Below are 14636 nucleotides of genomic sequence, written 5' to 3' on the forward strand. Positions count from 1 at the left end.
GACGTCATACACGTACAGGATGTCTTGGAAGCTGCAAGCTTTCTCTCGCGAGGGACAGATAGGAGTATCTGCTCCAGTATCCAGACATTGATTGGTGATCAACGAGAGATCTTACATAATTAACTTAATATTTATTTTAATGTTATTAAATTTCAGAGATGACTTTTTTAAGATAACAATTTCACGTCGAACTTAATAAAATTACAATGAAGAGAGCGCCAATCTGGTCCGAGAGATCCGCCGCTTCACAGACATCCTGCATTCTTTTTGTTCGACTACGCTGTACGGTAAATAATATTATTGTGCGCATACAGCACACGAGCGTAAGCTTCACGTTTGCGGCGCAATTAAATCGCGCAGACCGGTCCAGAGTCGATCTGAGATGCGGCTTTACGCCCTCATTGATAGCTATGTAGGCAGCGTTCCGCAATGATATCGCACCGCGATAATCGTAAAACGAGTTTGCCCGATATTTAGATTGCGGAAGAAAGCGCGCGCACGCGAGTCGAGTGACGCCATAAAACAGCGAGTGAAACGCGAATTCCAATTCGTACACTCGCTGCATTCGCGATCGCGATAACTGTCGTTGAGGACGCAAGCGGGTCGAATGCGCGATCGGAATCGTTGAACGATCGCTTATTCCGCATAAATGTGTAACACGTGCGTGCGCGCGTGTGTGTGTATATATATGTGTGTATATATATATTATGTGTGTATATACAGGGTGTTACGGATAAGGTGTCCATCCGCTCGTATACAGGTAGAACAAGTTAAACTGAGACGAAAAGTTATGTACCATTTTGTAAAATTCGCAATAGTTTTCGAGTGATAAATAAAAACGTCTGGGCGAATGAACGCATGGGAAGCAGTAGGCAGGATTCGACAAGCACGTTAGGGGGATGCTAGAGTGATTCTGCACTCTTGGCACCTTTTGCTCCTAGAACTGTCTTCTTGCTCGCCCCTCACCGCTACAAGACTAAACAAATAAGCCATTTAATATCTGCCGAGTCCGGCCTATCGCTTTCCTCGCGTTTATTCGCTCAGACGTTTTAATTAATTACTCGATAACTATTAGGAATTTTACAAAATGGTACATAACTTTTCTTTTCAGTTTAACCCGCTCTACATGTATTCGAACGGATGGATACCTTACCCGCAACACCCTGTATACATATGTATATATATACACATATATATAATTACGCTTTTATATATATATATGTAATGTAATTATGTATACTGGCACATATGAAATTGGCGCGCTTCTCTCATCGTGGACGAAAGCGTGGCAGGACATGAAGAGAACTGGTCGAGCCGCTGTTATCTAGCGACAGCGAGAGTGTGTTATCATCGCGAGTGACACTCGTTGATCCCGAGCAAACGCAATGAAAACGACGAGCGGAGATGCAAAAGCAATTCTTTCCGCGTGGCGTGACTTTGCGAGAAATCTAGGGATGCGATCTTTTCTCCGCGACGAAAATCAAATGTAGATTATTCAAATGTAGAAAAATCTCGGCACGTGAAACACGCTCACGTACTCGCGACTATCCTGTTTAGCGCGCGCGATCAGGCATTGACGCGAAAGTGAAAAAGGAGGCATCGTTGATTGCGTCGCTAATTGCTTCGGATTTCAATTGTTGCGCGATTACAGTCGCAATGCTGACCAGATTACAGTTGCGGCGCAAGGATTTTGTGCACTCTCGCAGTGCGCGTGTGATAAAATAAAATCAAGTGAATACAGCCTACATATTAAGCGAAATAAATAATAAATTAAGTTAATAAAATCTGAGAATTAAATTATTCATGATCATGACGTATGCATTAAAATATAACAATTATAATAATTACATGTAATGGGCGTGATCAAGCATCGAATTATTTCGACGATTTGAATAAATAATCAATATGATAAACATACATTCGTATATCCGCTTACCGTAGACTTGTCTCCGTGTACCATAACTCAATCGTTATCTGCACATTTATAAATACGTAAATTCGTTCAGACTGTCTGGTATTAAAGAATACATAGAGGCACTCAATATCACGGAACGACAAAGGTAAAATAAATAACGTAAAATTTTCGACACCTCGCTTGTCAGCGTGTACTGTAGCTATACGTATCCCCCAAGTAGCTCCTATGCCGAGAGAGGGTGCCGCGCGAGGGTCAGCCCATGAAATCTCTCGAGTTGCCATCTCATGCGCGCCCGACGACATTCGGCCATCGATTTTCACCCAACGACTTACGGTACGAACCGCGTATAAGCAACGAATAAATCGGCCTCGTTCCTAAGAAAATTTCATCCCTACTGAGAATGGCGGCTGCCTTTTTGCCAACGCGCAGCGGGGACTCCTGCGTGTGGACGTCCCCAGCTGCCAGCATCCGCCTGTCGAGCTTGTCCCTCCTATAGGAGAGCTGTCGTAAACGGCGAATCCTTAATTGATCTCGATGCTCGTAACCGAGTTGGATACGCGACGCTCGTCTTCCGTCGACGGTGACACGGTGAAGCCGCTCAAGCCGCTCTCGACCAGGCTTATGAGACTCTCCTGGCGCGAAGACACGTGTTTTTCGGCGCGCGCCTTCTCTTCCAGCTTTCTCTTCTCCGCGGCTAGATCGACGGCGCCGTTCTTCGTGTTTTCCCGAATCAGCTGTTCCAACTTGGATAGCTGCCGTTCGGTCGCGCTCTCCGCGATCTCGTTGTTCTCCACGGGCACGTCATGTTTGCTCACCGTGGGTTTATACGTCTTTACCTTCGAGTGACCCTGAATGATGAGATACATCGGGCCGCGGAGTGGTTTGGCTGGTTGCTTGTAATGGGAGAAAATCGGGTCGGTGGTTAGACTCGGAGCGATCGTGGTGCGCGATGGAGTCGTCGACGACGGCGTCTTCATCTTCGGAATCTCTTCGGCATTGAGGATCTTCACCAGAGGCGACTTGTCGGATTTTGTGCTCTCGTGGTGGTCCATGGTGTCCACGGTGGGCGTGTACTCGACGGTAGAGATCGTCGGCGTGAACGACGGCGCAGTGGTCACGGTTGTCGTCGGTAATCGAGACGGCCGATGGTCGATCGGCTGCTCGTCCGATCCGGGAATCTGCGTGCTGAAAGTCGACGGCAGCGGCGGGCTGGTGAACGTCACGGGGAACAGCTGAGGTAGTCGTTGATGAGCTTGATGTTCCATGTTTGGTATCATCATATTGTTAAGGGAGAGCGCGTGCATGTGTGCCATAGGCGGTGACATATGAGACATCGATACCGGCGAGGATGGCCGGAAACCGGGACGCATGCTGCCGATAAAGTGCATCATGGTGTTTGGTCTGGCCTGAGGACGCATCATGGATTGAGAGGCCGCCTGTGGAGGGACAAACATGTGCGAGGGGCCGTCTGTGTGTCTGGGGGGCATTACCGGCGAATGCGAAGGCTGATGGGCAAGCTGGGAGGGCGGTATCATCCTGTTCGGCACGGAGGAAGCGGACGGGTGATTCTCCGGCAAAATTGGCGAACTCGTTATCGCGTTTCTTACCGGCTGCGACTGAGACTTCGGCGCTTGATAAGTCGTCTTTGTCATCTCGGACGTGGTGGGGTTCTCCCAAGCATTGTTATGCGCTGTCGTAGATGGATCTGAGGAACTTGCAGAGAAGTTCTTCTCGACATAATTCGTCGGCATTACCACGGCGACCGGACCCTTCTTCGCTTCATGCGTCTGCAGATCCATGACGCTGGACGGCGAATTGGCGACAACGATGTGCATCTTCTGCGAGGATTGCGTTTCCGTCGCAGTTTCCTCTTCCTGCCCGATTGAATCCGTAGTCGTGGTGGAGGCGGTGGAGGTCTGCGCGACGCTCTCCGTCGTCGAAGACGTTGCTTCGGTGCTGATCTCCTTCTGACCCACGACTACTTCCTCATTTTCGTTTTTACTGGCGTCCACGATGATATTCGCGTTCTGGCTGACGACGACCTCGTGATTGGACGAGGCCGCGGCGTGATGATCGATCTCGTAGTGATCTCTCGAGTAATCCGACGTCTGCCACGTGACCTGATTGACGTCCAGAGGAAATACCGTGGAGGAAGAAGGTCCGTTGTTGCCGAGCCATCCGCCAGACAGAGTTTGTGTCGATTGATATATTAGATTTGACTTCTCGAAGGATACGGACGGCGCGGTGGTCGCTTCGTATCTCGACTTTGTGCTCTGCGACGCGGACGGTACGTAGATGCTCTTGATCGTCTCGATTTTGCTCGGCGGCGCCTTCGAAGTGGGGTACGGTCTTGAAGAGGACGCGGGGGAGTAGCGTCCATAATCCCTCGAGGGCGTTCCGTAATACTGAGTATCCTGGAGGACGGGGCCTTCCTCCGTTTGCGTGCTAAACGACGACGACGTGTCCGGATAACCGATCAGTTTGTCCTTGGACGCGCCGACGTTGAAACTGGTGGACGTCTCGGCCTTCTGAATCATCGGTGGCGGCATCATCATGGTGTACGGCTTAATCTTCTGACTGTAATACGGGCTCGGATAGTAACTGGCCGGCAACGACTGCAGCCTGTTCTGATTTCTGTAGTCGATCAGGCCGTTCCGGAAGCTAGTGGTGCGCACGATCTTGGGCGGTTCAGCGCCGGTGCTGCCGGTGAAGTCGTTCCTGTACGAGGTCGCGTCCTGACTTCCGGTCCGCGTGAATTTCGGACCGTCCACGAACTTGAGAAATTGCTCGGGTATCTTCGGGCTGGTCTTCTTCGCGGTCACGCCCAGCACGAGGATATCGCGCTTCGACGACGGCTCCGTGGTGTGCTGCTGCGAGTCCAACCAGTACTGCACCCTGTCGAGGACCGGCGGCACGTAGTCGAAGGTCGGATTGTTCTTCAGCGGGTCGCCGCGTCCCAACGGCGTCCACTCGTCGTAGTCCATCCTGGGGGAGAATATCCGCGGCCGGCTGTCGTTCTGGCCGCCTGCGAACAGAAATTTCGAGGGTCGTCGTGACCGATTAAAGCCGGCGGGACGCATCGCGGGTCAACGGTGGAAGCGCCTCACTGCGACGCGCGAAAGGCACGGGAGAGGAGACCGGCGATAGAGAGAGAGTAGCCAATTATACTTGGATCGGCGCGCATAAACGTGAATTGGATACCTTGAGTAATGAGCTCCGTCGTCGTGATTAATTGTTCTTAATTTTATTATAGCCCTCTCTCGTGCCGCGCGCGCGCTCTCTCGCCCGATTGATTTATCCTACCGGCACCGCTAACGTCACGATCCTCTAGGCTGCATAAATTTATGGGACACTAGGTGCACACGCGAGTGAGAGGACGGCCGCGGCCGGCTCGATGAGATACGATATATCCGCGCGCGCGGATAGCCGTGTCGTATAAATTTATACGTTTCTGGAATACGTGGTACCGCACAACAGCGAGGCGCGTCGTCTGCGCGCCTGCACTTTCGTTTAACATCATCGTCAAGCTAGACGACGTCGTATACGCGACGCGGACCGTTCGATATCTCAGATATATCTCCTCGTCACGCGCCGAGGGAACCTACAATAAAATCCGAAGACGATGCCTTTAATCAGCGTTATCTCGAATTGCCCGTTCCTCGGGGACGTTCGGCGTTAAATCGTCGAACATTAGCACGACAAAACGTAAAGCGTCGCGCAAAAATACCGCGGGGTGTTTTAAGTAACTCTTCAGTGAATATTGCAAACGCGTAAAATCGCTCGTTAGACTTGACTAGCGTTGCAGCCGAGAGGAATGATGGCGCGGAACAACTTTTACGCCTTTTCCTTTTCCATATCCCACGTAAAGAGAGAGAATTAAGCGCTCTCGAGTAAACGTCCCGCCCGATACGGCAAGTATCTTCCGCCCGACGGACAATGCCACTTTTGTTTCCGAGCGCGATGCGAACGAACGCGTAAAGCCACCCAGGATGATAACATTAAAGTAGTCCATCCCCCCGCACACATCCGCCTTCCTGTACGTCACGGTGCAGGAGGATCCTGTTACGAAGTTGCAATTCACGTCGCGTCGTATCTGGGGTTCCAGCGACATAGCGGGCACGGACGGGCCCATCCCCACGAAAACGATGAAGGCCCCCCCGTCTTCGCGAGGTAAAGAAAGAGAGCGTCTTAACGAAGTCTCTCGCCGCAAGGAGGAGGAGCGCCTCCTTTCAACGTCGAAGGGTGACGTATGGGGCGCCTTCGCCTCGCATACCCGCGCGTTGACGTACACTCGCGTTTAAGCGAGGCAGATATCGGCCGACCGCGGTGTGGTACGCCTATAACGATCAGTTATCGTCGAGCGTGATTGCTATCCTCGGCGACCGTTCGTCAAGCACGGCAACGACCTGCCTCCCCTCGCGATTTATGAGAATAGCACGGCAATTAGGCTCATTCTCGGGAAAGCCGGAAGACGTGGGCACCGTCGCGGCAAGTTTTCCCGGGCAGCCTCCGCCAGCGATTAATTTGATTAAGTTTCCCAACGGCTCGGGAGAGACGTGCGATCGTCCCGCCGCGGCACGTACGAACGCGAGTCGGCATTCGCGAGTGGGCCGAGTTGTAAAGAGAATAACGACAAGGTTTTCATCTAATTCCCAATCGGGACACGACGTGTAACGTTATACCGTACTTGGCCACGAGCGCTGTCGGATGTTGCTCGCGTACGTACGACGTTTCACGCGAAGACCCTGGGTGCACGTGGTCACCGGGGAAGACAACGTACGGCGGCACGGCAGCGGATGTCGCCGCTCACATGCCCAATATCTCGCGAGAAAACGTCCCGATAATGGCTAGTCGAGAGTACGCGGTTTCTCCGGCATTATCGAGGCAATCGACGTTTCTATCTCTACGGTCGGCGCCGTAAACGCGGTAGACGTCGGGCATTAAAGCCGCGCAGGCCGCAGGTGCAGCCAGCAATGCGCGCGGCGATGCATAATGCGCCATATACGCGCGCCGCGCTGACGGAAGTGCCGCTGACATCTCGAGTGCCGGAGAGCTCCGAGAGCCGAGAGAAATCTCGCCCGTCGTAATCGAGACGGATGTTCACCCGTGACAACATTTCAAATGGGAATAAAACTTTTCAAGCGTGTCTTTCAGGAACTAACGCTAATCACGCTTAATGCGATTAAACTACGGATATGGGAATTAAAATGATACATTTCGAGGTAAGGTTGACGTTTAAAAATTTAGAACTGCCCGCGAATTTACAATCGTACATTTTTACAGGTGAAAGCAATGTGAGAAGGTTTACAAAATATACGTCACAATCAACGTCGAACGTCTAAGCGGAATTTAGCGAAATAAAATGATACAAGAAGAGGAATGCAAAGTGCAAAGCTACACGGAGAGAATTTTCTCTTAAAATTTATCCTGAAAATTGTGTAATCGTGGGACAACACGGCATTTCGAAGAATTTTATGAGAGTTTTTTTTAACTTCTACCGTATACATTTCACTAGTAATAATACTTGGTAATAATTTTACTAGTAAAATGTATGGTAAAATTTTAAGCAATTCCCATAAAATTCTTCGAAATGCCGCGTCGTCCCACGATTATATAATTTTCGAGGTGAATTTTAAAGGAAAATTCTCTCCGCGTAACAATTTCAATAACGTGGCACGCGCTTCATTTATTTGTTAATCGCAACGGATGCTGTAGGAGCGTCGTTGTCCGTCATTTTCCTTCGCGGCGCCTCATTACGACGTACGAACGAGCATTACGTCGTCAGGACGAAAACGCGAGACGCTGTGTGTCGGAATGTCCCGCGGCTGTACGGCAGCCGGCAGGCGCCAGTATTCCCCAGTCATGTCGCATAAATACACGTGTCATGCCTCGCGAATGTATACGCGCGCGCGACACGGGATGGTCAGAGCTCCTCCGGCTCATCGTGCGCTCGCCGCCGTCTCTTCCTCTCGTGTTACCTGTCTGCATAATGCACGGTCGGATCCGCGACCTCCGCAGTTTTGCGCGAGCATATTTCAAACGCGGGGACAGGTGACGCCTAAGTAATTTCTCGGGGAATATTATGTGCTAGGAGATTTCGTTCGAGTCCCCGGCACGGGGCGAGAGCTCGGATCGGGCGCATCCGGGATTTAAATCCTCGCCCTTTGCAAATTTCATCCGAGACCCATCACTGCTACATATATGAATGAATGCATACATGAATGTCAAATCAATCTTCTATATTAAATCCTTTTCTTGAAATATCAAGTTTCCCCGAAAGTGACGTCGCTCCGAAAATGTCGCGTAATTAATTTATATCAATGTATTTTTCAATGAGATCTGCGTCAGTGGCGCCAGGGACGTTTTAGCAACGTTCAAATGTCGTCAAATATTCAAACGTTTAAGTTACCTTAGAGATCAAGATGCGTTGCATCAGTCCGAATCCAGATCAAGCAAACGAGCACGAACGAACAACCTGCCTCAATGAATGCGAAAGGCGCCGCCTGGTATTCGCGGCGCCGTTCATACTCGTTGAAGCAAATCGTGTGGTTTACTCGCGCCTGTTTGCTCGGTCTGTGTGGATCCAGATTTATATTTAAAAAATTCATACGAAAGCGCTCACACGTAACTATCCTCCAACAATCCTCCGCTTTGAGTCTTGCACGTCTGACGTCGCGCTGAAAGACACGCGCCTCGAGGTTCACCCGCGGTTCAAGCGTAGCGCGGCACGGGCTATTTTGAGAGAAATGCACTGCCGGTTGGCAACCGAGCAAAGATTCATTAAGGTTAAGAGACTTGCGAGTCGCGGCGCGGTAATGGACCCGTCGCGAGGTTTCTTTCCGGATTTATTGTCGCAGCCCGCGAACCGTTGCTCGCCGGAAACGCACCGATCGGCGGGGACGCCTGCGAATCCTAGAAACGGGCATTTATTGTCTCGCGTTCCGTGTCCCTGCTGCGGTCGCTCCCGCTTCCGCTTCTGTATAGAGCGGGATAGTATAACTCGTAGGTCCACTCTCTGTCGGCCCTTTAATCTTTTCCCGAGTGAGAAATGATTCGTCGATCGATGTCGAAACGATGTCGATTCGACATTAATTTGACGGTGTCGATGTCGATTCACCATAAATCATTTCTCGCTGGGTTTGGTTCCGATCACGTGATATTCCGCCATTGCTTTACTCAGTAATCCAGCGGTGTGTGCGTGTACGTCTACGTACATCATCAAAGCTGCACTAGTAATAGTCTCCACGGTAATAAATAGAGGAGTGAGGTAGGCACTGAGACGCGCCATTTCTTAATTCTCGGCAAGAAAGATAACGGGCTAGGACTAGGATTCGAACCTGGAAACCTTCCGCTTGCCAGACGAATGCTCTTCCAACTGAGCTATCCAGACCCACCACAACACAACTTTTCTCTCATTGGCTTGACCAAAATAATCCCTTGGGAACATTTATACCTTAGATAACCTTAAGATGTTACTTTAGAAAAATAAGAAATATGAAAAGAAAAACTTTTGATTATTTTCGAAAACTGACGGTTGGGACGCGGTTTTGACCCCATTGACGTCGATTCGACGTTGATGCGACGTTAGTGTTCTCACTGGGTAGTTATACTATGTCGAGTGGCGTCCAGACCGACAAGCTTTATCAAGAGATTTCCAGGTTCCTGTAATCATCGGGAAAGCACGCGTGTTGTGAAAATCGCGACAGTCAAAAAAGGGCATTAAAGACAAGGCAGGCGCATCCGGCGTAGTTTGGCCCAAAGGGCTCGCTTTCGCGAGAGCGCCGAAAAGAATGCAGGACGGAAAAAGAAAAGTTCAGCGACGTGGATGCAGATGCTGAAAGCGACGCGTTATTCCCGCGCAGTTTTATGCCGAGCTTCACGCGTCATTGTTTGAAAATGAAGTGACGGGCGCGCGGGCTGAAGAAACGCGGGCTACATCTCTCAGCTTCAATTCAGACGGACGTGAATGCGAGCCGGGGCGAGCGAGCCGGCGAGATAAAATGTGGCGATTGTTACGAGGCTGCTGTTTCTTCCTATTATGCAAACGATCACTCCGGTTCGGGGGAGGCTCGTGCGAGGTGTAAAACGACGATGTAACGCGGATAACAAAGCAACGCGAGCACACGGCGATATAATCGATAAATCGAGAGCGAGAACTTGAAATCTCATCTCGCACGAGTAACTCTCGCATTAAGTGCCATTAAGCTTCGTATTACGCAAAGTACAATGCGCCATTTGCAAATGCTCAATGCGCCGAGCGATACGTTCGCGTGGCAATTAAAAACTTATTTTACTCGAAATTAACTAAGATTCAAAGAGCGGGCGTGCAATTTATATTTTATTGTTAACAAATTCCTATGTTTGCACATAACTGCGTGTAATCTCGCCACGTCCAGGCACAATGCGAAAAAAGGAGCGGTAAAATCTCTCCGTGACCCGAACAAAGCGTGAGAAGCATAACATGGCTGCGATGCAAATGCATAAAAGCCACCGAAAGCGTTATTATATTTTTGCCTGTATGCGCGCGCGTTTACGTCGCCGTGGCGCGTGGGATTATTTTCCCGCTCGTTTGTACGTATTACGCTCATGCGACACATATTCCCGCATTCCCCGTGCCGCTTTTGTCGCTGGGAAATGGTACAGCGCCGAATGAAATCGAGCGTATAAAATGTGCGGTCGTATCTTCTCCCTTTTAATTTCCCCGCCTCGCCAATACGCCGCGCACGCATATTCGAGTCTACGTTAACCCTTCTTCCGCGTCGCGCAAATTTGTGTCCCCACCGCGACACCTTCGGGTGATGTACCTGAGGTCGTTAGTTACTGAAACATTTAGCGAGAATAACGGAAATATCCGCTGGAGAATGACAAGTCATCCGTTTCGTTTATACCGATGAGGATTCGAATATTATTCTCCCCATTTATAAAAGTTAACCGTGGAAAACTGTACAGTGTTTTTTTTTTCATTGGTCAGCGTACGGTTATGAAACGTTTAAATTTTTCAACTGGCAATCAGCATAACATTTGTGCATATTTGCGCGATTTTCAACCTCGTTATCAATTCCGTTCGTACATCGTGCTTCCATGTTTTATTTAATTTTTGGAAAAATATTTCCCGTATTTTGCGCGGAATACAGTGCAGAGAAACGACCGGGTATCGATTATACACGAACAATACGAGGGACACTGTATACGTCCGCGCCGCGAAAAAGCGCAGTCGAGGAATTAATCATGTTCTCCCGCGGATTTTTCTCGCGGGTCAGCGGGTCCCGCGATGTGCGAAAGAGGATGCCGGGTCGACGAATTGCTCGCAGCCGCATTCGACGGCGGAGTGCAAAGGCTAAGAGGAACGTTAAATGCAAAGTTGGCTATTGTGAGCGCGCGCGATAAAAGCGCGCGCGCGCGCCGCGCTTATTTTCTCGTACTTTTGTGTCAGTCGTTGTTGTTTGAAAGTAGAACAACGCTCGGCGAGGGACGCCGAAGCGAGAAATCCGCCTAGGACGCCGTTTCCCGACGCGTTATCCCGGCGTGGCGCGAATTAAAAATTACAATTCACGCGGGGTCTCGCACGAAAACTTCCAGCGATCGTAATCGGGCGTCGCGCTTTCTGCGAGCCATTCAATTATCGCGGCACTATTTTGCAAATGAGGAAGTTTATAAATTAAAATGTGCCAAAATGATTTATATGTCTGTAACTGTGAGTCAGAAAGACTCGCGTCTAAAAGTTCTGAAAAAGTCTTGCGAAGGTTTAGAATCACGAATACGTTCTCTTTCAGATTTAATTGAATTAATTAATAAAACTAATAGAGAAAAGTCCTCCTATTATAAGATAGGATCCTAATATGGGATAGCGGGGCTTCTGTTAAATTAATAGACGTCAGTAGTTAATTCCACCATGAATTTATTGGAGCGAAATCTGTTTAGTGGAAAATTCATTGTTAAATCGTGTAATCGTTGCGAAAAGTTCGTGATTAAATTTTTATGTTGAAAACCTGCTATCTCATATTAGAAAGATATCTTATAATAGAGGGCTTTCCTCTATCGATTAAATTGCAACTTATATAACGACATTTCGATTGGATTAACTAGATAAATTTTATTTCAAACTGTTTAACTTATTCATGTGGACTTTCAATATGAAAATTACAGATTCATTGCGTTAACAGTTATGTGCGAACATTTAATTATTACTTACTCCTTTTGCTACCACGTCACAATAATGCCGATGAAAACTGTCGGCAAAAAAATTGACGACAATTGTCGATCGGGAGGCATACGTGATTTTGCGTTACACACAAATACCCGAATGACTCGAAGACACGTCCAGCCGTGCGTGTGTGGTGTGCGTGGCATGCGTGCGTGTCTTTTAGCACCGAGTAGAATGACCCACTGACCCGCCCCACTGATACGTGCGTGGAGACGCACACGCGTATGCAACGCGTACGCATGACGTGCAGCTAATTTTGATCAAGATTTATGCTAAGATTAATAGTAATGTTTGGCCGCTTGTTCGGAAGCGAAAGTGGACGGATGTGCCGAATTGATACGCCTTATTTCATTAATCACTAGAATTCTCACCGTCATCCGCCTGTATTAAGTAAATTCACTAAACAAGTCTGTGAAAAGGACGAGTTAGATAAAATTTTCGCTATCAAATCGTGACATTTCCGACTCGTATTTATCGATTTGCGTATTTCTTCACTCTCGTCTTTATTTCTTCGTTTTACCGCAATGCGTCAAAAATGGATAAAGACGGAACAGGAGAGGTCACTGTCGCGCAGTCGTAAAACTCGGAAAAAGTATTCACGTCGCATTAAGCGAAACACTTTCCGCGAGTATACCCTGACCAATCTGTCGCGACAAATGTGTATTGTTCTTTTTAGAGAATGCGCAAAGTGGCCAGCAGAGCGGACACGGTGTCGCATGTATCTTCAATTAAATGCTCGCCGAGTTACTGTCCGGCTGGTAGCCCCTTCTGCAAAATCCAATTTCCAGCTCCAAAAAGTACGAAATCGGATTCCCAGCACGGGACGTTGGACGCAATGGCAGCGTCGCGCGACGTCGCGACGTCAAGTCTCGCGCTCTTCGACGCGCCAGCTCGGGTCCTTTTTCCCGCAGCTTCCGTGCCCGCAATACGACGATCGAAGTATCCGCAGAGCGCTTTTTGCCGTTCAAACATGACCCAACGGATAAGATTTGTTGTGCAACGAAATAGCGAATCCGAATCGAAAACATGCAACGATCGAGTTGCAATATAAACAATTAATGAAAATTTGTATGCAACATCGTATTGTTATCACATTTATTAATTGTAACTGTAGACGTTTGAATAGGTATTACTTTCAAAACATCCTTTCTTATTCCACACGAACCTATCTATATTATTTGGGGCCTCTCAAAATCTCACGTGTTACGAAAAATAGCGCGGCTGAAGGGTTAAGCATGTGCCACTGTTTTAACGCCGTGACTGCCTCGTAGATCTTACTTCTCTTCTCTTAATTTTTAGTTAAAAATTGTCAATCTCATATTACAATGAACTAGTGTCGTCCTATTTATCTCACGCTTCATAACAAAAGTCATTTGACATTTATCGCGTTTAGAGCTTCAACGTTTCACAGAAACGATGTGCTCGGGTGTAATGCGTTTTCCCTTGCATTAACATTTGACTGAAACAGCGTGGTGAATCTTTTACCGAAGGTCGAATTCGCGCGAATAAACTTTTCACGAAGCCGTACAAGAATAATGACGGTGCGACGAGAGAGATACTACAATAGTAAACACGCGGGCGGGCTCGGTATCTCCTCGAGCCCTCCACTTGTTTCGGCGGAAAATATTCCGCGGGACACGTAGTCACGTTTAGAACAGGAGGACGGATGCACGAGACCTACCGGTTTTATTCTCGAGGGAAGACGGTACGCTCTGGCAGGACGAGCAGCACAAGAGACCCGCCAGTAGCAGCCACCTGGATAGCTCGGTCAATCTCTTCGGCATCATCTGAAACAGCGGGAAGCGAATTGGATTAATCCGCCGGATAATCACATCACGCGGCCTTCTGCCTCGCTCAACGGCCACTTTGAATTAGACGCAGGGATCTCGGTATCGATCAGTTTGCGTTTTCCTCTGCGTTCGATCGGTTTTGCTCTGTATTGGACGGAGATTATCGCGATGAAGAAATATACCGCAGAGTTCTACGATTTCATGTGTCACACTTATTCTATGTTTTCTCGTCGATTTCTAGTTCTGACGGATCAGCAAAAACGTATCGCATAGTTCATTGCCACACGAACCACGTCTGTTGAATTAATTTCGATCAATTTACGTCTGTTGAATTAATTTCGATCAATTAACGAACAAAACGCGAAGCTCGATTTATGAAGGGACAGGCTGTTTTTGTGGCGCGAAAGGACACTTTTATTTCGAGAGCGAAATAAATCTTACGTACTTGGCATTAAAAAGCGCCTCGTTGTTATTCATCGAGGGGATCTTACAATTAGTCACGGAACGAAGTAAAAACACGATCGGCGTATACGCACGCTCGTGTGCGTGTGAACGGTAGATATCATGATTGCGTCGTTTAAAAGCTGCAACGCGGCTACGCGGTTGCAGAAATGTGATTAATTCATCTAATTGGGTATCCAGAGTGCAATTGGCCGACACGATCAATGGCCAGAATGATGGGCTCGACATTAATTACAACCGTGTAAATACACGCACGCGAAATAAT

The 14636-nt window shown here is 48.5% G+C and overlaps 1 protein-coding gene across 1 annotated transcript in view; it reads right to left on the reverse strand.

Annotated features, from left to right (window-relative positions):
• Nucleotides 1–1202: 1202 nt before the first annotated feature.
• Nucleotides 1203–14636, reverse strand: part of LOC105559344 (putative GPI-anchored protein PB15E9.01c) — a 42630-nt gene continuing 29196 nt past the window's right edge. The window contains exons 2-3 of the mRNA XM_012007559.1: nucleotides 13801–13906; nucleotides 1203–4940 (exon numbers count right to left, since the gene is read on the reverse strand). Coding sequence (XP_011862949.1) covers nucleotides 2437–4940; nucleotides 13801–13906 — 2610 coding nt within the window. The 3' untranslated portion in view covers nucleotides 1203–2436. The remainder of the gene's footprint in view (nucleotides 4941–13800; nucleotides 13907–14636) is intronic.

Source organism: Vollenhovia emeryi, unplaced genomic scaffold, assembly GCF_000949405.1.
Source record: "Vollenhovia emeryi isolate VEMERY1.0 unplaced genomic scaffold, V.emery_V1.0 DF939280.1, whole genome shotgun sequence".
NCBI classification, from domain to species: Eukaryota; Metazoa; Arthropoda; class Insecta; order Hymenoptera; family Formicidae; genus Vollenhovia; species Vollenhovia emeryi.